Source organism: Trachurus japonicus, chromosome 3 (genome assembly GCF_045865225.1).
Source record: "Trachurus japonicus isolate A0001 chromosome 3, Traja_1.0".
NCBI classification, from domain to species: Eukaryota; Metazoa; Chordata; class Actinopteri; order Carangiformes; family Carangidae; genus Trachurus; species Trachurus japonicus.
Genome location: NC_140909.1, coordinates 15,812,498 through 15,836,172, shown reverse-complemented (window position 1 = coordinate 15,836,172; position 23,675 = coordinate 15,812,498). Strand labels below are relative to the sequence as shown.

Here is a 23,675-nt window from a genome sequence, read left to right as displayed (position 1 = left end):
ATCTCTCTCTCTCCCTCTACACTTCTTGCCTTCTTTCCTTCACTCATTCTCTTATCATATCATTGACCATCTGAAATCTATCCATCCTTCTTTTCCTCTCTCTTTCCACGCTTGCAGGTTCTCTCTTCAAAACCACTTAGGTGTCAAAGGCATTTCACTCGCAATCCTTCAACTCTTCAAGAACACACACACATACGCATACACATACACACACACACACTCTAACACAGTGTGACGCCACTGCAGTGTAAAATCTATGCTGATGTGATCAGTGCAAATCGTGCTATTGACAGGCAGCAATATTACCACCATAGGAATGATTCACCTTCATCACTGTCACCGTGTGTGTTCACCTGTGCATGCACTGGGCCGTGAATCTAGTGTGTGATCAAAGTGGTGCAATATTTATACAAGTGTGAATGAAAACAGGTACTCAATCAGTTTCCCAGGTAGAATACATATTAACAATATGTTATCTAATATAATTTACACACACTGTGGTCTAAGTAACACATAGATGTTTGATATCTGCGTGAGTGTGCAGGAGTAGAAGCATGAGACTGAGCAGTGGTGAACTAGTGGCCTGTTGGTTGACATAATAATTAAAGTATAATTAAGGTGTTTAACCTCTGTGGATTTCTTCTTCTTTTCTCTCGTGGATCTTTCTTTTTTTCCCCTCATCATTCTGTTCCTCTCTAATTTCTTTTTATTATGCCTAACTCCATCCCTCCTTTTCTTTCTCATTTCATTTTTTTTCTCATCGTCCTTTCGTCTTTTGTTTACCAGCCCATCCATTACTTAAACCCCTTCTCCTCTTCTTTCACAACCTATATGCTCCACTTTTTTCTCCTCTGTTCTCTTTTTTCTTCTCTTCCCTTTACCATAATCTTCCATTAATGTTTTTTTATCATTTCTATCTAAATTTTATTTCTTTTCTCTCATCTTTTTATTCCATCCCCTACCCATTCCCTGTCCAATTATTCTCTTCTTCCTTTGCCTATTTTTTCTTCTTTACATTTTTTTTCTGATCCTTACATTTTCTCTCCCCGGACCCTTTTCCCTCTCCTCTCCTCATTTTTCCCTCCTCTCCTCTCTTACCCATTCTTTATGATTTGAAGGCTCATTTGTTAAAAGGTGTAGAGCACCCTCACTCTCTCCCTAGCCTCTTCCTGTCTCTTTTTTGTGGGCTTTGGAAATATAATTTTCAATTTTTAATTTGATTCATTTAGATTTGATCATTAATCAGCGCTGGGAGAGAGTTAATTTGGTGGAAAATAGATGAGGTAGTTAGAGCGGGCTCTTTATGAAGTGAGCTCAGCACAGCTCTGGCTCTTTTAGTCACAAGGAAAAGTGAAATAGAAAAATTGCGAGTCGGCACATGAGAGTTTGTGTGTGGTAGAGAAGAGTGTGTACGTTTGTTTTGCTTCTTTAAAGTAAAGTTAAGATATTTTAACATCCACTAGTCTTTATCATGTTCATGTAAACAACACTAAACAGATTATGTCAACCTGTTCTAAACTCAGTGTTCAAGTTAATTATTTTATTACACAAAGTCAAAATGCACAGATAAGGGAGGGGCCTGCTCTTAAACATTCAACAGTGAAGAATTTACAAATGCTGATACATTATCTGAGCCACTTGTATCAGGAAAATGGCTATAAATTGTCTACAGGTTTATTTTATAGCAAAATGGTGCATTCACATGTAATTTGACAGTAGTAGCTATAATTTACAAAAGATTCATGTATCTCTCCTACTCAGCTGATTTTGTGGTTATTACATCCATCCACCCACATCCTTCATCCATCTTTCATTCTGTCATCGATCTAAATACCTTTTTTTTTTAACTTTTTCTTAATACCTCTGCCTCCATGGTCGTCTACCTTCTCTTATTCTGCTTTCTCTCTGTCTCGTCTCCTCTTCTGACCTGCCACTGACCCAGGTAGTGACTGAGCAAGCTGCTTGTCAGGGCTTACCCAAACACAACATGAGTGTGTGGGTTGCAGAGACAGTCTGCGTGTGTGTGTGTGTGTGTGTGTGTGTGTGTGTGTGTGTGTGTGTGTGTGTGTGTGTGTGTGTGTGTGTGTGTGTGTGTGTGTGTGTGTGTGTGTGTGTGTGTGTGTGTGTGAAGAATAAAGCAGGGGATGGGTTTGTGTGTGTGTGTGTGAGTGGGTTTGTACCCCCTGATGTTAAGAGTTTCTTGACCGTTTGCTGACACTGGCCCCCCCACTGTACCTGGACTGTCAGCCCTTCTGTCTACCTACTGTATATCCATCTCAATCACACAAACACACACACACACATGCACACACAGCTGCGTGTCATGTTCAGTTCACTGAGTAGCATGCTTCCTGCATTAGTTTGAGGTTTATAAATGAAAATAGATTTTCCAAAAATGATGATGCTTTGAATAAAAGCAGCGCTAATATGTACATGTCTATAAAACACAGTGTTAAAAACCACTTTAATGCTTCCTGATGTCAGAACTCCTCACATGTTTTTTTTCTTCTTTGTGTAATCTCTGTAAAATCTCTTAGGTGTGTTGTCCTGAACACGGTCAGCACATTTTTGAGAGGATTTAAGTCTCTGTGTGTGAGCAGGTCTCACTCTTGCTTGCTCACTCCTCCCCGCCCACCCTCTCTCTTTTTCTCTCTGTTTATACATTCAAATCAAATCCTGAAAAAGTGGAGCTGCTTGAGTTAAGTTAATAGTACTGTTTTTGATTTGACCTCAAATTATCAGCTGCAGTTACAATAGCTAAATCTTCAATAACAGAAAGCATAAAAACAAAATAGTCTGAAATGTGATTTAATTTATTTTATTAAACCTAAGATTAACATCTGGAAATAAGTTGAAGCAATAGAGAAGCTCTCTACAGCCATTTTGCATACCTCTGACAAATTATTTATTTAATTTGTGAACATTATGTACAACATAATAGCTCAGGTTCATTTTGAAACATTTGACAGCCCTCTTACATTCCTCCTTTCCTCTCCTCCTCCAGGGTACATGACACCTCTGTCTTCCTTATCCATCTTTAAGTGGTAACCACGGTAACATCCAATCCCCTAAGAGATAGGCCTAATTAAATTAGGAGTCCTTTGTGTCAATTAATTAACGAGACAGAGAGAGACAGAGATTGGGCAAGAGACAGGAAAAGAGTGTCCCAGAGAAACCTAGAGAGAGAGAGAGAGAGAGAGAGAGGCCTTTTACTCAGATGGTGTCCCTATAAATTTGTCTTGTTGTAGAGTAAAAGTGAATTTAGCAAGCTTGACAGTAACATAAAAAGTGCCTGCATGCATAACAGATGCACACATACAGCACACACATGCATGCACTGCTGAAACAGCACATTAATACCACTTCACACTCATATGTCAGTAACCTTCCTCCATGCCACGCTCTTTCTCTTCATCCCTGTACTCTCTTTCTAAAGTTCTTGTATACCAACAGATTTGTTTTTTTTATCTCTTGTTGTTAAATAGTCAAACAAAGTGTGACACATTCTTCTTCTCTACGTCATTTTTTTGCAGGGGTTCGTCTGGACAGGGTTCGTGGTGGGAGACAGAAGTATAAACGTCGGATAGATGCGGACAACAGCCCGTACCTGAACCCACAACTGGCTCTACCCCCCAAGAAGCCATGTAAGAAACACACACAGATAAACACTAACGTAACAAGTTTGTGTGTAATAACCCTTTTCTGTTTGAAGTCTAAGGCAGGACTTTGCATATCGTCCTCAGGACACTGTAACTCTACTAGATATGTGACAACAAGATCTGACATTATGTGTTGACCAAACAATAAAGAACAACAGACAATATTCCAGTTCGAGCATATTCTAGGATGTGTACTTGCTGTGTTCATGTATTAAGGCTAAAGTTGTTGTTTTGAAACCACAAGTGTAAAGGTATACCTTTCCATTAGTTACTATCCTAATGGAGACAGTTGGACAATAAAAATGTTGAAACACACACACTGGCACACAAACACACACACATAAATAGACACAAGGTAGTGAGAAGCCCATCTGTTTGGGACCACGTTTATCTCTCCGTCTCTACTGCTACCAGTTTGGGGTCATAACATTTTATATGTGTAATATTTCACCATAAAGGTACTCATTTAGCTCCGGCTGGATTGGCTGCGTTTTTTTAAAGAATAAAACCATCGCCAAAGACTGATGATTGAAAAATTAACAAGCGGGGGAGTGAGTGAGAGTGACCGAGAGACAGCAAGCAGCGAGAGAGAGAGAAACAGAGAGAGAGGGACAGAGAGAGAGGGAATGACTGAACTGAACTTAAATGAGACGGTTTCTCAGAGACACAGAGAGAGAGAGAGAGAGAGAGAGAGAGAGAGAGAGAGAGAGAGAGAGAGAGAGAGAGAGAGAGAGAGAGAGAGAGAGAGAGAGAGAGAGAGAGAGGAAGGGAGGGAGGGGGACCAGCCAGAAACCTAATCCGGATTAAATCCAATCTGGCAAGCACATCAAACTAGAGTTAGCTCTCTAGCTAACCGTCTGCTCTCTCACACACACACACACAGTGCAGATTGAGCAGTGTTTAGCAGCTTGGTCCCCAAAGCCCATTTTGCTTAAAGCTGGAGCATATTCTGCTTTAGGCCAATATGCTGAATGGCTGCACAACAGCTTACTGGGACTTTTGCACTACTAATCAATGAAATGATGGGATAATGTGAGCGTGTGTACACTATGTGTGTAGCAATATTTAAATCTTTAGGCCTATCATTACCTTTATTAAGCATTAGTCACATTTGAGAGGAGAGTCTGAACATGAGTGACCACTGCATACACATGCAAATACTTAACCACATTAAATCTGACTCTCCCTCTTTCATAAAAGCAAACTACACTTGAAAAATATATAGATTTGACTTCCTGCATCTCTCTTTTTCTTTCTCTCTCCCATGCAGTCAATACACACAGAAAATCTTTCTGTCCCTCTGTCTCTCCCTCTCAGATACACGCACACAGCCTATCTATCTGTAGCCCAATCCCTAGCCTCAGCGTCCCCATTGATTGTGTGAGAACAGAACAATAGCCCAGGGTTTGGAAATGGGCTTCCATTGATTCTAATTAGGGAAACATTAAATAAGATTTACCCACAGATACTGCAGTGTGACTGGGATTGGTTGGGCCCAAGCGAGACGAAGAAGGATGGAAAGAATTTATATATATATATATAAGTGTGTGTGTATGGGGGTGGGGAGTGATAGATCAATAAATAACTAACCCCCCCCCAAACTGTGTTTCACTCCCTCTCACTGTTTATCCCTATCTAGCTGTCGCTCTCCCGACTCTTCTTGTCTGTCTCTTACTATCTGTCCATGGCTCTATTTCTACCTGTCTGTCTCCTCCTGTACTGTCATTGCTTATCCCTCTCTTTTTCTTCTCCTCTATCCCTCAGTCCTCTCTTGCTTCTCTATCCTCTGTTATTATTCCCATGCTTGATTAGTCAGTGGATTAATTTGGAAGCAGGGTATCAGTCTGTTACTAATGGGCCATAGAGATCTCATCACCACATGTCACTATTACCAGCTGAGCTGTTTGGCTTTCAGTATTATCTTTTCCTTCTGTGTGTATCCGCGAAGCTTCTTAAGGCTGTGATACAAAATACAACACTTTGGGAAACCTGAATTACCAGCAGTAATCGCCTTTAATCACACCTTGGAGCTTCTCCTAATCTGGAACCGTTTCAATCATTTTTTGATCTTTTGTCAAGTGCATTTTCATGTTTAGTCCTGCCAAATTACAAGAATCAAATTATCCAATTATCTCATGCTGGATTGTTGAAGATTCCACAAGACATTATAACCAAGCATCTTCTCATCAGATTTTGTTGCCACTGCATATTTTTATGATTTCTTTTTTCTATAAAACTGACGGAGCAATCCACAACCTCCATTATGATATGTTTAAAGTTCACTGTATGTCATTATTTAACTGTTTGGGTGTATATGAACATTACATTTTCAGAGATCCTAGAAAACAGTCCTTTCAGCTGGTTCTTGTAACTGTGTTTGTATATAAATGAAATCTGTACACACTGTATAATAGGCAGTATACTGAAATGTATTGCGTGTTCAGTTCATGCACTATATGATTTTTTATTTCTTTTATGCCCAGTGTCAGCTGCTTTTTTGCTACATGAGGAAATACCTCTAGACATCTGTGTTACCTTGCAGGCCATGTTGTCAGGCTTATGACATTACCGTTCACATTTTTGCACCAGATTGGTGTGGAACAGCTTGTAGCCTAATACGACAAAAATTCACCATCTCTCTGTCTCTGTGTCTTTCTCCTTGTCTGGTGGTCATGTCAGTTGCCTTTGGCTGCCTTGCAGATAATAAAATCGTCTCTCACCTGCTGGTGGCCGAGCCAGAGAAGATTTACGCCATGCCTGACCCAACAGTACCAGACAGCGACATCAAGGCCCTGACTACGCTTTGTGACCTGGCGGACAGAGAGCTGGTGGTCAACATCGGCTGGGCCAAACATATCCCAGGTAGGGAGAAAAAAATTGCTGAACCCTGACTTTCACACTGAACCTGACCTTACTCCATGTTGAGACCATATCACACGCAGACATACGGTACAGTGTGGACAGTATGGACACACAAACGCCTGCTGTGTGAATTTGCAGAGAGCTAAGAGGTCAGAATCAGCAACTCCAGATGCAGTTCAGGCACACTTATATAATGTACACACAAATACACCGGGTGTTGAGGCGTGACCTTTCACCCTAATCCTTGCACTCAGACACTTTGAACTATTGACTCCTTCAACAGACTAACCTCACAACCTTCTCTGCTACATACTACACACACACACACACACACACACACACACACACACACACACAGAAATGGTGGCGTTGTAATCCAAGCGGTCCAATCCCTTTCCCTCTGATGTGTTGGTGTGTGTTTTTGTGGGTGTGTCTTTAGTTGTGGTCACCTTACCCTAGATCTCACACAACCCTTTGAAACCACATATTTTACCCTACTGGTGAAATACTATATGTGCTGATACTAAAAGTCACAGTCACAACAGGGTGATCATCACTACAACAGAAGAATCTAATCTAATCAAATCTAATTTAATCTTTTTAAAGATAACCCCCTTTTCTCTCTTAATCTATTTAAAATTAGACCTGGATTTTAAGATCAGACAATTTAAATACTGGCCAAGAAAATATGACAATGAAAAATGACAAATGCACCTGTAGAAGGCAAAACAGCGACGGTGGCAGGGGAAAAGATGAGACGAAGCGATGAAAACTTTATTCTGGGTTTGGTTTTAGTGAGAGATCTTGCTGAGAAGGGAAGAACAGTGTCTCAGATTAACTGAGATTAGCACAAAGGTTGGTGTTTTTGCAGACTGGATTTAGCTCCTGTTGTCACTGCTCAAACAGCACAGGGGGCAGTGAGAGTATGGGGGGAGATACCAGATGAGAGACATAAATACCACTAACTCACGCTGCATAAATCTATAACAATAAAGTCAATGAAGTTGGATAGGAGGGTCTCAGATTATATGTATTATCTCATATCAATAAATGTGAAAATAAAAGAAGAGAAAGAGAAAGAAAGAGAGGAAGAGAGACAGAAAGAGAGATGGGAATATACATAGCTTCTTGTTAGTGTATTGATTTATGTGCTGCTATGGACAGTAAGCAGACATATATATTGATCCACACACCAAGTATAGCTCTTTGAATATTTATTTTTCTCTTTCAAAACAACATATAACCTCATTGCAATACTATCTCCTTTCCTCTAATCTCTCTGTGACCCCTTTTCTCCTTTTTTTCCTTTCTCTTTTAATCCATTTACCTCCACCCCCCACCTCTTGGACATACCTACTGTACTGTACTGTACTGTATATAACACACATCCAGACACACACCTAAACATACACACCAACATTCACACGATGTAGATTGAATCTATTGTTTTGCATTGGGTTCACATTTTCTCTTACTCACGACTTTTTTACCGGTGAGTGGACTGAGTTAGCCAGGTTATGTGTTGAGCCGAGTGTGCGCATGTTTTGTGTGTGAGCGTATGTATGTGCAGCTCTCTGTGTGGAGGGAGCGAAGCGCAACGATTGCTCGGCGGAGGAGAGAAGATGGCGTGATTAGATGAACGAGAAAGGCAATCCACTGCTCACAGAGAAAGATAGAACTCTTCATCTTCGGTGTGACTGTGTGACTGTGTGACTGTGTGTGCGTGTGTGTGTGTGTGTGTGTGTGTGAGAGAGAGAGAGAGAGAGAGATGTGAACACCTTATGAAATCCTCACTGTTTACAACAGTGAACACTGATCTAATACCCACACACAAACACACACAGACACACATACAATGTACACACACAAGTGATCTACTGTTCACTCAGGGTGGAAAGGATTGTCAGAAAGAAATACGACTCCTAAACATTCTTTATCAGCCTCTTACACACACACGCGCACACACACATACACACACAAGCTCACACACACAAAAGGCAAACAGAAAACAGTCCACAATGACTTAAGTCTTGAATAAAACAAAACAGAATAGACCTGTTAACCTTTTTGCAGCCGTCCTGTTTCACATCTTGTGTGTGTGTGTGTTGGCGCGCACGTGTGTGTGAGATGACTATGTGCACGGAGTACATGCAAACACACACGCGTCTTTGCTCGCTATGGTACAGTAATTTTTTTAATCAAATTGATGGAGAGAGACAGAGAGACAAAAAGAAAAAAGAGGCAAAGAGAGGAGAGGTGAAGCCAATTTATGCTTCATGATATGGCTCCGCAGCACCGCGTACACACACACACACAGACACACACAGCGCATACGCACACACACAGGCTGCTAACAGTGGTAACAACGTGTCAAGGCGAGCGCCAGGCAGCTAATTTGAAGTCATTAGATGTCTGCCGTACTGGCAACAATTTGTTACGCTCACACACGCACAAACACACACACAAAAACACATCACATACACACACTGAGTTAAGAGCCGTCTGCGGATAGCGAGGAGGCTAAATTGTAAACTAATTTAAACATCACTCAGCGTTAGAGAGGCTGCCTGCAAGACAGGCCCCCGGATAACAAGGCTAGGGTACGTGTGTGTGCGTGTCTGTGTGTGTGTGTGTTGCTAGTCATGTTTGCCACACAGAGTCGCCCAACCTTAGAGACTTGTGACAACACACACACACACACACAGAGACATACACACATATACACAGAAATCTCTTTGATTGGTTCTTTTATTCTAAAGCCATGTGTGTTTGCGTGTGTGTGTGTGTGTGTGTGTGTGTGTGTGTGTGTGTGTGTGTGTGTGTGTGTGTGTGTGTGTGTGTGTGTGTGTGTGTGTGTGTGCACGCTCATTTCCATACTGATATGGCCTATATGCAAACATTTGATATGTCATTAGGAGGGGAAAATGAGGTTTCAGACAAAGTGTGTGTCTCCACAAGGAATGGAACACAAACACACTCATTCACCTCACACATGCACACATGTGTTTGAAAGAGATGAAGCTCATGCAAATATCAACAATACACAGAAATCTAGACAAGAATAAGAGGCATTTTGCTGACTCAAACTGTGGCCAGCACATTGTCAAGTGGTTCCATACATACACACCTGTTTACCTGCAGATACAATATGTGAGCAGTTAGTGTTCACTCAGAAAACTCTTGGTGTGTGGAAATGTCATAGGAGTTGTCATACAAAGGTTATGGGAGGCCTGACCGTGTAATATTATGGATTATTTTAATAGCTCTCAAAGAGACAACTCTAGTTGCATATTACACTGCATGTCATAAGTGTGTGTGTGTGTGTGTTTGAAGGAGGAACAAGGAGCAGTCAGGTGAGAGGAGGAGGAGGAGAAGAACAGCAAATATTTAAACAGGAGCGAATGAGAGAGTGAATTGAAAGAAAGGCCATTCAAAATGAGCCATTTATCTGTCTGTAGAATTAGTCTCTTTCTCCCTCCCTCTCTCTCTCTCCCTCTCTCTCTCTCTCTCTCTCTCTCTCTCTCTCCATAATAACTAAATGACTACCGGGCACTCATGCTAGCAGCTCTTATCTAGACTCGCAGACACAAAGGGAAAGACAGACAGGCGAGCACTTGACTTGACGAAAGAGCAGAATGAACGAACAAATGAATGAATCAACGAATGAGAGCCAGAACCTATAACACAGTCTATTTTACCAGAACCAGGGGCCTTGCCATTAGTGCTTTTTTACAACCCCCACCCCCTATTCTTTCTTTATTCAAGAGAGAAATTGCTCTCAGGCCACCACCCCCCACCTCCCCTCTACTATTCTCTTGCTTCCCTATCTCTTCTTACTTGGTCTTTCTTTTCTAACACTCTTTCTCCCTCCCTTTCTTTCGCTCCCCTTTCAATTTTGACACTCAGGATAAGCGGTCTATGTGTCGGCAGTAACGTGGTATGATTGAGCTGTAAAAATGGGGAAGGGAGGTGGAAAGGGGGCTGCTGTCAGACCATTCATTTAATCGCTCTTTATGGAGATACGGCAGAAGGGGTTTGGTTAGTGGTGGTGATGGGATAGTATAGGTGAAGAGGGAAGTCCTCTTGCCTCATGTTCTACTTGCATACATTTGTCTGGTCTCATCCACTCAGTTATTAGCCTGTCCCTTTATCATTCCCGCCTCTCCTTCTTCCTCTTAATCTTTGTCTGGATTTGGGGATTGGCATGGGGGTCTTGATGATTGTCTAATGTCAGTGATGGTGATTGTTGACTCCGTCTCTGGTGAACAGCATATTTCCTGTTTTCTAATGTAATATAATATTCAGTCAAGTGGCCTTTAGCGGTGGTTAGTCTTCTCCAAACAGCAGTAAAAACTTTAATAGGCAGTGATTTTGTGTTTTATAGAAATTTGACTTGTTTATGATCGTGGTATGAGATTTGGTTTACACAGAGTGTTCCTCTGATTGATTGAATTGGGAGGACACCTCATACAGCCCAGACATTTTAAAGATATTTTAAAACACCTCATAAGGAACTAATGCTTATGCCAGAAAGTCTCCTGTTTTCAGTCAGTTGTGCAGGTAAAAGGCATTGTCTCTAAAGCCAGAAGTATAACCACCACAGACACTATGAGAAACTCACCTGTTTAGACATTTTATACTACATTTGGAGTTCCTCAAGGCTCAATGTTAGGTCCTTTTTTTTTGCTACATAACAAAGAGTGCTGAAACTTATTGTAATTCTTAATGTGCAATTCAAAAATGTGGACATAAGCCGCAATCTTATTAAGCAGCAATTGTTTGCTCAGGTATCGTAATAGGTAATACTAAGTATAATAACTGTGGCTCATTTTCTTTAACCAATTTTTACTTTACAATTTAATGGTCTTTACATATTGTTTTATTATATATATATGCTATGGTATAGTATGTAGCATATAGTTACATTATATTCCTTTTTCTGTATGTGATAAAGAATAACAGGCACAAATAGTGGAAGGAAATGGTGAGTTATAGGATGAGGTTCAAAACAAAATGTATAAGGTTAGGGGAGGGAACCTCAGCAAAACCTGGATGCTCCCAGAGAGACTTTAACACAATGATATTCTGACCTGATGGCTAAATATCCACCACCTCTCCTCTGACCTCTCTCTCTCTGTCTGTCTCCCTCTCTCTCTACCTCTGTCTCTCCCTCCTTTCACCCTCTCTCTGACCTAACCTCCCCACCCTCTCTCTCTCTGTGGTATCCTTAACCTCTTCATTATTAAGTCAACCTCATCTCTCAACCTCTGTTCCCTCCCACACTCCCCTTCCATGCTCTTCTTATACCCCCAGCCAGCTATTGTCACTGTTTTTTCTCTCTAATTCTGCCTCTGTATCTCAGACAGAGACAGTTGTCAAGATGTCTTGAGTCCAAGTTCAGCTCTAGATTATGAAACAGAACCAATCAATCAGATCACTCAGTCCAAAATGTATTTTTATTAACATTGGTGTGTCACAGCATCCAACAATCTCTTCTCTTTGATCCGATGTGCTCTTTCTTGTTTGGGCATGTTATAAATGGTTTTCACTTAGAGATTTAGTCAACCAGTCAAGCAGTTAGCCATTCAGACTGCCAGACAGTCAGTCAGTTATTTAGTCAATCAGTCAGTCAAGTAACTACACAGCCAGTCAATCAGCCTGAAAGACAGGCAGTCATTCAGCAAATATTGATTAATAGAAGTGTCCTGCTCCTTTTAGCAAATCAAATGTTGAGTCTCAGCAGCCCCTGCATACACACACAGGCACACATGTGCACGGATACTCACACCCTTGACTCTGAAAGCGCAGCTCACTAAATTAACACTGACACACATTATAACACTTCACAATGAGCTTCAAGAGATGCAGAATGGGACCACATGTGTGCGTGTGTGTGTGTAGAGTAGATAGAGTGAGAGAAGAAAGTAAACGCTCAGTCGGGTGGTGATGTCACTCTCCAGCCCTACTCATTAAGTCTGGTGATGTCATCAATCAGCAAAGAGGTTGTTGGGCTTTGGGTCAGAGAGTGGTAAATCAGAAGAGAAACATCCTTCTGCCACTGCTCACACAAACGCACACATACACACAGAGTTATTTTACAGTGGTTAAATCAATGGGCTTTAATGGCATGAAACTTCTAAAACAATATTGCTTCCTAATTTCTTCCCTCCCTTTGTTGTCTTCATCGTTCTTGCCCTCCTTCATCTTTTAATGTGTCTCCCTCTCAAAACAGTTAGCCATAAAATGTCTGGTCTAGATACACATGCATACGAAAACTCACACACCAAGAAACACACAGACGCACAAGCAGCATTGTCCCCATTCTGTCGGCTAAGGCTAGTTCACCTTGACAGTCACAGCATGGTTGGTGCCTTCTTGACACACAAACACAACAAGCAAACATAAAGTGCATTCACTCTGACACACAGGTATAGTACAGTGTATAAACAGTTATGTTGCAGTTTCCAAGCAAACATATAAACACACAAATAAGCCTCAGTTGTCATATTGCAAGATTGAAATTTTCAGGTGAAAAACCTTTGTAAGAAAAAGGCTAAGAGGATAAAACAACAACAGTGCAAATGCAAGATAATACCATCTAGTTTTTATAGTTATCACATTACATGAATTATGACTTAAAATTGCTCTCAGCTGCTAAAATGCATCCAGAAAACCTTAATAAATCTTCAGAAAACAGATCTTAAGTTCAGATAATTTTATTATTATGACTTCACTCTGGCACTAGTTGTGATAATACTGACCCAGCATTTATTTATTTATTTTTTTCATTCTAATGAATTCAACTCTCAAGTATGACTCTATTAGGATCTGATTTAAATTTAGAGGAAGAATTTGATTTAATATATTCCAATGGTCAATTTAGTCTCTTTTGTGCTCTCTAGTATTTATCATCATATATGTGCTGTTGATCTTCTCTGAGCTCTGTTGGACGTGTTAGATTTCCATTTCATCTCATCCCTCAGCTACATAACACATTTAGAGGTTGATGTCTTGGTTTCAAGTATGTGTGTTTCTTTGAGTGCGTACGTGTGTGTGTGCTTGTCTGTTTTATTGTCCACATTGGTGCATCAAAGATATCTTATTTTCCACTGCACCACCACCATGGTTTCCTCTCGCAGCCGATACAAACAAACACACCCCTGTTTGCAGATGAAAATAAATATTGATGAAATCAAATTAGGAAAAGAATATTTGATATCTGAGCTTAATGTTTGGATTAAGTTGGGCTTTCTTTATTGGATTAAGCCTGTGGGTATTGGAAGCATTTCATCAATATGAGAAAACATAGCAGGGAAATCTTTTTTCCTTTTTTCTTTTTGGTATGAATGTAACTAGTATAATTTACGGTTGTAGTCACCACACGATGCAAGCTTTGAAGGGCCTGCAAGTTTAAAACAGGAAGAGGGAAAGCTGTAATACTGGTTTCTTTTCTGTATTGTGGTGCTGGTTTGTAAAATAATTTAATTAGCATCACATTTGATATTTTGAATACACACGCACATACACACACACAAATGGACTCACATATTCAGCCTCTGCAGGCACGTTCAGTCTGTGTTGACTGTGTTGTCTGTCCAGTGCTCTGTGTTTGTTTTGTCATCACCATGTTGACAGTGTTTCCATGACGATGTGCCTACAATAACACTCAAACATAGACAGACAGCTTTAGGTGCCTATACTTTAAAAACACACTCTTGTTTTGCACACAAACGCAACACACACAGATTCCCAGAGACACTGGTATTTCCTCTATCAGGTCACACCTTGGTGGTGACACACACCTTATGCCTTGAGAGGAGAGCAATGTGACACATCATACGGACCGACACACTCGTGCACACACTTCTTGCTTCACACATGGTACCAGCTGTCACTGTCACTGCATCCACCTGTGCCACGCCACATCAGAGCTGAATTCAAAATGAAAAATAGGAAACACAGAAGTCACATAAGAGTCATGGCAGCCTGTGGTAGTGGAGTTGTGTACATCAAGGAAATGTCATCCAACAGAACCTTTACTGGGTTAACTGTGACACCGTGACACTGTGAACAAGTGAAGGAAATATGTCTATATTGCTATAGGAAGAATGTTGATTTTAGAAATACTGAAAATGTGCCTCCCATTAAAAGTGATTTTAATAATTCGATTCTCATTTCGAAACAAAATATTTTAAAAAAAGAAATAAAATGAGAGTTATTCAGTAGATAGATTCAATTGTTTCATTTCAAGTAAAAGTGAGAAAAAAAACACAAATATTGAAGTCGTGAGATTTACACTCAGCAGCTCATTGCTGTTTTTCTTATTAGTGTGATTACATTAGCAAATCAAATTTGTCTATCAGCCTTTGAGACACAGCCTGCAATCTGAGTACACTGTCTAATCTGCATCAAATAATGTCTGTCACAGACACACACACACACAAAACACACACCAAAGACAGGCTGCGTACATAGGCGTGCACGTTAGTCTGCATGCACAAACACATAAGTACATCATACACACATCCATGAACACACAAATGAACACTTCTAAATACACATGGCATGCACCTATTTCAAAAAAGCTCTAACACACAGTGAATGTGCACAGATGCGCACACATCCACACACGTCCACAGTTTTATAATGTGACATCAGATGAGCAGTAACAAATAAATCAGCGTACCATCTGAGCCCATCATCATCGCAGTCATCACTAGCAAACAGTCAGCTTTTACTACTTTCAATTTGCTTTTGTGTTTGTGTGTGTGTGTGTGTGTTTGTGTGTGTGTGTCAGGAAAAGAGAGAGAGAGAGAGAGAGAGAGAGAGAGAGAGATGATGTGATGTGATATGATATGATATGCTGGCGGGGCATAAAGATAGATGATCATAATTACGCACAGGCCAAACTCCATTTCAAATCATCATCATCCTATTCTATCTGTTGGAGCACACATGTACACACACATACACACACAGCCAAAGCAATATGAAGAGTTCACACACATACAGGGATTCACACACATATCACACACACCTATGCATGCAGCAAATCTAGTGGAAGGAGGGACAGGCTTGTCATGGCATCACATTATTTCTGTCGGTTCATGCAAAGTTCACAGGCGGCCATGAAACACTTCCTTTACCTTCCTCCACTTCCTTCTTTCGTTTTTTTCTGAACATTGTTCCTTTGCTTTTTCTTTCCTCTCCCCCTTTCTCCCTCCTGTCATTGGTCCTCACCCTTCCCCTTCTCTCATCCCTCTTTCCATCTCTTTTTGTTTATTCCTCACTCCCTCTTTGTCTTTACTCCCTCTCTCACCTCTGTTTTTTGTCTGATGCTCATTCTGCCCTCCTGTTCCCTCTCCTACTTTCTCCTACCTCTCCCTCTCCCACTCTTCCATCCTCCATCCATCCGTCTTAAATAACAGTCCTGAGGATTCATCCCTTCCATCAGGGAATAAGCAGGTGGGAAAATAGGATTGGAGCGTGCCTGTCACCAGCTGGGGAGGACTTATGGCCTGTGCACACAACACACACACAAAGGCCAATCATATATACATGCCCCAATACATACACATAGATAAACACACATGTATATCTATGTGTGTATATATATACAAACACACACACACACATTTACACAAACTGTTCCATGTGGCATCCACTTTCTGATTCACTCTTCCTTTGGTCGTTGCGCTGCTTTAGAACCTTTTAAATAATGTACATTGTGCATCTGTTTGTACACAGCACTTCATTCTTGTACAATTGTGTCACTTGCCACCTGCTATGTGGCGACGGGCCATGGTCTGTGTTCTAGCTATGCATCCACATACACACTCAGAAAATACACACAGCCGTAATAATGTGTGTATTTCTGTGTCTATTTAATCTTGATGGGATGTTTCATCTGCAGGCTGCTATCACAGCTGGCTGCCTTATTGTCCGGGTCAGACTGATGGGTATGTGTGCAAGTTTGAGTGTGTGTGTGTGTGCGCTGTCTTCAATTTGTGCACATGTATATACCTACAAATGTTTGTTTACCATTGTTAGAATAGACGCATTCTCTCTTATATACTGCACCTAATCACTATTTGGCAACATTACAAATTGTAGACATGCCAGTGTATGTATTTTTTGTGTGTGCATGCTGTCCATCAAACCACACACATAGCTGTACCAAACCATTGGCTTAGTTGCTGATGATGACATATGAGTTCCTGGCCTTGGTAATGGCTGTTAAATCTCATAATTACACGCTTCTTTATTGCAATGCATAATGACCCTGCAGCACTATTGGACAATTAATTAAGATTTTCAGCCCAGGCTTTTTCAGGCCCAGATGAGGAGGTGGAATGAGGTCTAATGTTCTTGTCTTCGAGCTAGGACATTAAGGCATGATGCTGTAGGAGAGAGGACTGTCTGTGTCCATTTGTTTTCATCTCTGTCTTTCTTTCAGTCTATCCCTCTGTCTCTCCCGCTCATTCTCTCTGTTCTCTCTCTCCTTATTGTTGAGCCCTTCCTCTCGATGCTTGTCCTGGATGATGATATTGGAGACCATATCTCTAATCTATGAATGGTAAATTAATCCCTGTGGAGTTTCTGCAGTCCTCTCTCTATGGAAAGCAACAGAGGATTAGAAAGATAGAATCAACACAGCCTCTTAATCTCATATTCAGACACCAAGCCTGGACAGGGACCATTGGGTTTTATTTGAAAGCCACAAACAGCAAGTTTCTATTCACACCTCAATGATTCCTTACAAAAAAAGAATTGGTCTCATGTCCATTTACCTTTTTTTTTTCTTTTGGAGTTTGAGTTTTTACTTGTTTTATAGTTTGGTGGTCCTGTTCATGCAAACGTTGTTTGTGGCAGCATGAAATAAATGTAGCAACAAAGGCTTTGAAGTAATGATGTATAGGAATTTCTTAAAAATGATCTCTGCCTAGTGCCCTGTGGATTTTGTCTTTATCATGACAATATGTTGTAGGAGATTTTTTTTCTGAAAAGGTAATCCACCAAGAGATCAATAGACTGTCAAAAGCCAGTTAATTGAACAAACTGGGAAAATGAATTAATCACTAGATAGATAGATAGATAGATAGATAGATAGATAGATAGATAGATAGATAGATAGATAGATAGATAGATAGATAGATAGATAGATAGATAGATAGATAGATAGATAGATAGATAGATAGATAGATAGATAGATAGATAGATGTAAAAATGTCATTACATACGGTCTGTGTGAACATGGGGTGACATTCCCAGGGGTTTGAATTTTGATGTGAGGTCCAATCAGTGTGTCAGTGTGTTCCCTGATGAAGTGCTTGACTAAGTGTCAAAATATCTTCAAAATAAAACACCACTCTGATATAGTCTGAAATCACTTTAAACCGGAATACCAAAATGCTATTGTCATTAAGTATTTCTAATGTGTTCACTTCACTCTTTGTCTCATATTACAGTTGTCAACTTAGTGTGGGGTTTTTTTGTATTCGAAAGTGTCTGTCAGCAGAGTGTGTGTGTGTGTGTGTGTGTGTGTGTGTGTGTGTGTGTGTGTGTTTGTGTTTGTGTGTGTGTGTGTGTCAGAGAGAGACAGACAGAGTTGGTGTGTATAAGCTTCTCAGTTGTGTGAACACATGGTTAATTCCCCTGACAGATTTGCTCACACACACAGAGTGGTCATTCCTGCCTGCATCAGCATTGTATTGTAGGAGGAAAGGGCAGGATGCAGAGGTAGAGGATGAGAGGAAGATGGATGAATTGAGTGAAAGACAAAGTTGAAAAAAAAGAAGACAAATAAGAAAAATAAACAGCTGAGGCATTAGGTGTACACAATGTTTATTTCACAAAGAAAATCTCCACCAGAGTGGACCACTGGCACTCGAACAGTGATCTTGACTCTATATAGAGTCAGGAAGATTTGGTCCTCGTGGAACTGGCGGTGGCACATGTCCACGCATGCACACACACACACACACACACACACACACACATGCTCCTTGACACAGCCCTGGTGGAGCTAGAAGAGGGTAATTAAAATGTAAATATTGATATTTTATTATTTGAAATAGCTCCGCTGCAGTGTTCTTAATGCCACTCCATCTGTCGTCTCCGCGGAGGCTTGGGGTTGCCCTCGACGACCGGCTGCCCCCCACCCAAGCAGCCCCGGCCACAGCAACAGCCATTAACACTCAACAGCCATCTCTGTGTTGCCGTGTCTCCATTTTGGGTCTAATTAAGTGTTAAATATTAGCACCCGCAACCACAGAGGCAGCACACACCACACCACACACACACGATACTCCGACTCCCTCTCTCGCTCTTTGACACACACACAGACACGCACGCACGCACGCTGCCTCGCAGAGCACTCATCTCCACTACAGCAATGGGAAGATTTTAAGTGTTAATCTTGCAGTGCTGCTGATGGTGTCTAATGTATGCAATTAACAGTCAGCCAGGGCTGAGGGTTTGGTAATTAGCTGGCTGTTCACACTGATTAGAGGCTACCGCAACCCTATGACTGCACTATTCTCCCCGAGGCCGCACAGAGAAAAAGGGGGGATGTGGTGGGGGAGGGAGGGGAGAGGGGGGAAGGAGAAAGAAACAGAATAAAGACAATATTTTAGCCAACAATATGAGAAGGGATGAAGGTGAAGGTGATGACACACGCATATGTGTGAGTGGATATTAGAAATTTGACCTATAAGGTACCAAAGTAATTAGATATTTGTAAAAACTTGTCAGTTATTGTCCATTTTCATTTATAGTGAAGATGCAGTGGAGTCAGCCATGCAGGTATTTCTAAGATTGATCCTAAAAAACACATCTCAATAAGGCTTTTTTCCAATAACAATAAAAATGTTGAATTTGAGGACTACGGGATTCCACTCTTGCTTTTCTTGACTTCTAGAAAATATTTCAACTTGACCTTCATAAATATACAAATTTGCATGTGGACATATTTGCGATGAGGAGTAAAGCAATAGAAAGGAAATAAATAGAGAGTAATTCTGCTCTACTGTGTTCATCTCTACACAAACACACACAGACACACACACACACATTGCTTGCTTTGATAGAAATGTCAGTAAAAGATTAAACTCAATTGCACTTTCATATAGTGATATAGAACAATGTTTTTCATAATCTAAGTGTCTACACATACTATATAGGAATGTGTGTGTGTAAGTGAGTGTGTGTCCTGTGTGTGTCTGTAAGCCCTCCTAAATTAGCTGGTTCTCTGGGTAGATTTGTTTCCATCTCGTTGCGCATCTCTGTGTAATTGGGTCAGCTGGTGGATGTGTGTTTGTGTGTGTGTGTGTGTGTGTGTAAGAGGGAGCATTTGCCAGTGTGCTTGTCGTGTGCCTTTTTTTCGTGTGTGTGTTGTTTCAGCTTGGCCAAAGCCATCACAGGAGGTCCGTGTTCATTTGGGCCGGCGTCTGGCCGTATGGTGCAAAACAGTTTGAGATGTGCAGACACACACACACAAACACACACTCACAAGGGAGCACTCACATTGAACAGCATGCAACAATGTGCACGGTAACACAAATTTTAACACAAACATGTACAGAAAGTGGTATGAGAGAGAGAGAGAGAGAGAGAGTACTGGAGCCACATAACCCAGTGTGCATACAGAACAATCAGACGCACACGCACACATACACACACACACATGCAGGGCAGCGATGTGCTGGTAACTGTTGGAAACTTCACGTGTTCTAATGCAATCTCTATCTCAGTGGGCCAGTAGACTTAAATCTGTCCCCTGCAGAACACAATACGTCTACATGCTGCACACAGACAATCCACTATTCTCCTCTCACCTACGATGAGCAACTAGACAATCAAAAAGAGTCCACATCACAGTTCTCATAATCCCTTTTAAATACCTCCTATTAAAAAGATTTCATACACTACGCCAAAACAGACCATTTTCATATTAGTAAGTGTCTATTACACATTTATAACACTGTTTGAGAGTTGTTAGGGGGTTGTTTGCAGTGGTACAATCAGTGTTGGGAAAGCTGCTGGAAAAGTGTAGTGAGCTAAGCTGTGAGAAAAGCCTGCTGTTATTTTATGATACTACATCACAAGCTTCAGTGTAATTATAATCATTGTCACTCAAACAGCTATGCAAAAAAATACTGTAGGAAAAAGAATTGTTCAACAGCAACAAACAACCAGTTTGGTACTGTAACAAAAACACACAGAAAAAAAGCATGTGCTCCACATACTGTAGTGACAAACTGCAAGTGTTGTGAGTGTGTGTGTGTGAATGTGTTAAATTTCTATGACAATGTGTGAAACTGATTCTTACAACTTCGACTGATAACTCTTGATAAGTGTCTGAATCTTTGCTGTTAAATCGCTGAGACAGAGATGTTTCCTGTTGAATGTGTTCTTAGGTCAGGATCAATCTGATTTGAAGTTATCGAAGGAAGAATTTTTAAAACGTGTGTAAAATATGGTGTTGATTCTGTTCACATCATGCAAAGACTACCCAAACAATTCTGACCCATCTCACACTGGGGGTTAAATTGATAGTTGGCCCATTCAGATCATATGTATTCCCACAACATTAAGTGGAACCATTTCACTGCTGGCAACACACATGCACTCTTGTCTGAACCTGTTCTCTTTTCCTTGTCTTTTTGAGTGGTCAGCTCAATTGCCATAAAACAAGTAAAATGTCATTTCCATGCTGATTTTTCTTTGGCATCATTCAAACACACCAACAAGGGCTGTTTTAGCTTTCCTGAAATAAAATCCATTTAGGACTGATCTTAAAATGGTCTTTTTGAGGTTTTGCTATTGAAGTAAAGGGCAAGTATGCCATCTAGGAATAATGATGGTGGCGTTATTAAAAAAGCTGATTCATTTTTTGTGTAGCAGCACAACTCTCAAAATCGGTTGTGTAAAATATTATCAGAGAGAATTTCCGAGATCAAATCATTGTGAATTACTCTTAACTAAGAGGATTTTATTTTGTAATCATTAAAGATGTGATTTACTTTTGCTGCCTCAACTCAAAGCTCACAGACAAATGTTATATATAACTCATTTTTTACCACAGTGACAGCATGTGAACCCAAGTCATGTGGTAATAACTGGGACCAGATCATCATTGCAACCCGTTTTTGCACCTGTCACATTCATCTACACACACTGGTGCAGACAGGCCTTCTTTGATGCATCAGCAGACATACACACACAGGCATTATCATACATGCACACCAACTCATATGTAACTAAATATAGCTTCAGAAATGCCACAAACTGTACACACATACACACAAGGGCACGGGTACTCATAAGCATCACAATCGCTTCTCACTGGTTCCCATTTGCCCTGTAACCACTAGAAAACAAATATAGGCCTCCTGGACATGTGTGTTCATGTGGGTCTGTGTAGCAACTGGGGTGTGAGAGAGGACTATCGTGTGTGTGTGTATGTATGCCAGACTGTTGTGCGGTCTCGGGTGTAAACGTGCAGTCAGGACTCATTTGGCAGACAAACAGGCCGCAGGGTGGCTGGGGAATCGACGTGTGTGTGTGTGTGTGTGTTTGTGTGTGTGTTTGTCTTTATGCGAATGTATCTGATGGAGCAAAGGGAGGAGAGAAGAGAAAGAGAGCATGAGAGCAAGTAGCAGAGGTTAAGTCTGCATGACTGCACTGCAGCCTCTTTCTGTCAGGCCAATGTATGGCACATGCAAACACACACATACCTGCACACTTTTCTTTCTATCTCTGTCTACATAGACACAATGGAGCAGCCCAATTTTTTTGGCAGATGCTCCAACCCTGTCTGCAGGTCTCTATACCATTACTGCCAGATATGCTTAGTAGGAGTCATAATTGTTTCCTCAATTATTTTCCAATCCAGGAAGATTTATGTCCTAATGCTGCAGAAAATATTGAAGCGGGCGACTGGGCTGAATGGTGGGCATACAGGGTGTTTGGGTCTGTGTCCTGATTTACCTTTTGCTTTGAGTTTTACATCACTATACTTTCACCACCACCATCACAGCAAACGGCCCACGAGCTGTAAAACATCCACACATGCACAAACACACACACACATACTTCCACACATAGTATGAGATGCCTTATCAACAATGGGCAGAAAGGAAATGTAATTAGAGCCCAATAAGGAACCTTCTTTTGTCAAGTGAAATCACAGGTATGAAAGAAAGGTCTCCACCCCTCCCACCGCCACCACCACCTCTCCTTCTAACAACTCTCCTCCTTTTACTTTCTTCTCTCCTGCATCTCACTCTTCCTCGTGCTCTCTCTCTCCCCATCAATACCTCTCTCTCTCCATCATCAGCACTAAATTCCCATTGATGTTTCTTTTCTTCTGCTGTATCGATCGCTTCATGAGAAGGAGGGGAGGAATGGAGGAAGGGAAGAAGGGAGAGATGGCGTTATCTGTTAATTAATTTGTCCTGAAGCCGGCCGCCTATTAATCAGACAGATAAGAGGCATTGGATGGCTGAACGGCGCAGACAGGCTGGTGGGGAGGGGAGGGGGTCAGGGAGGCACACACACACACACACACACACACAAACATACAGAAATACACACAAAGAGAGACGCACATACATAGACTCACAGAAACATGTGTATGGGAATGTAAGCATACACAAAGAATACAAACATGCTGATGAAACAGGAAGCCACACTCAGTGCAGCCATATACATAAAGTTCAAATGCATAATGTAAATATACACATATAAGAAAAGCACACAAGATGCTTTCACACAGCACACACACACACACACACACACAGACCACATCCTGATAAAAATCATTGATGAACCTCAATAAGAAGGCGCACTTTCAGCTCAATAAATTAATCACAGGGGTTTTAATTATTGGTGTTTCCTAGTGTGGGTGTTGGCGCACGTGCGCATTTTATGTGTAATTAAGAGGGAGATGTTAGTAGATGGCGGGTGAAGCCTAAGAACAATTGGTCATGCAGACATGTTTTTGACACACTTATATTAATATGTACTTCTTTATACTCATCATCGTGCCCCCACTGACCCCAGATCAAATTCCACCAGATAGATGAACAAAGATTGATTGAACCCTCTGCACCGCCCCTGATGCCACAGCTCCAAAAACGCACACGCAGAGAG

The 23,675-nt window shown here is 41.1% G+C and overlaps 1 protein-coding gene across 13 annotated transcripts in view; it reads left to right on the top strand.

Annotated features, from left to right (window-relative positions):
* The window catches only part of esrrga (estrogen-related receptor gamma a), a 137,473-nt gene that overhangs the window by 101,604 nt on the left and 12,194 nt on the right, over positions 1-23,675 (top strand). For 10 of the 13 annotated variants that reach the window (XR_015034569.1, XM_085764112.1, XM_085764111.1 and 7 more), the window contains 2 exons: positions 3,534-3,644; positions 6,339-6,521. Coding sequence is in view for 12 of the 13 variants with exons in the window: in XM_085764112.1 (XP_085620238.1) it covers positions 3,534-3,644; positions 6,339-6,521 (294 nt within the window). In the remaining variant the exon portion in view is untranslated. The remainder of the gene's footprint in view (positions 1-3,533; positions 3,645-6,338; positions 6,522-23,675) is intronic. The other 3 variants (XM_085764105.1, XM_085764107.1, XM_085764115.1) reach the window with 1 other exon arrangement.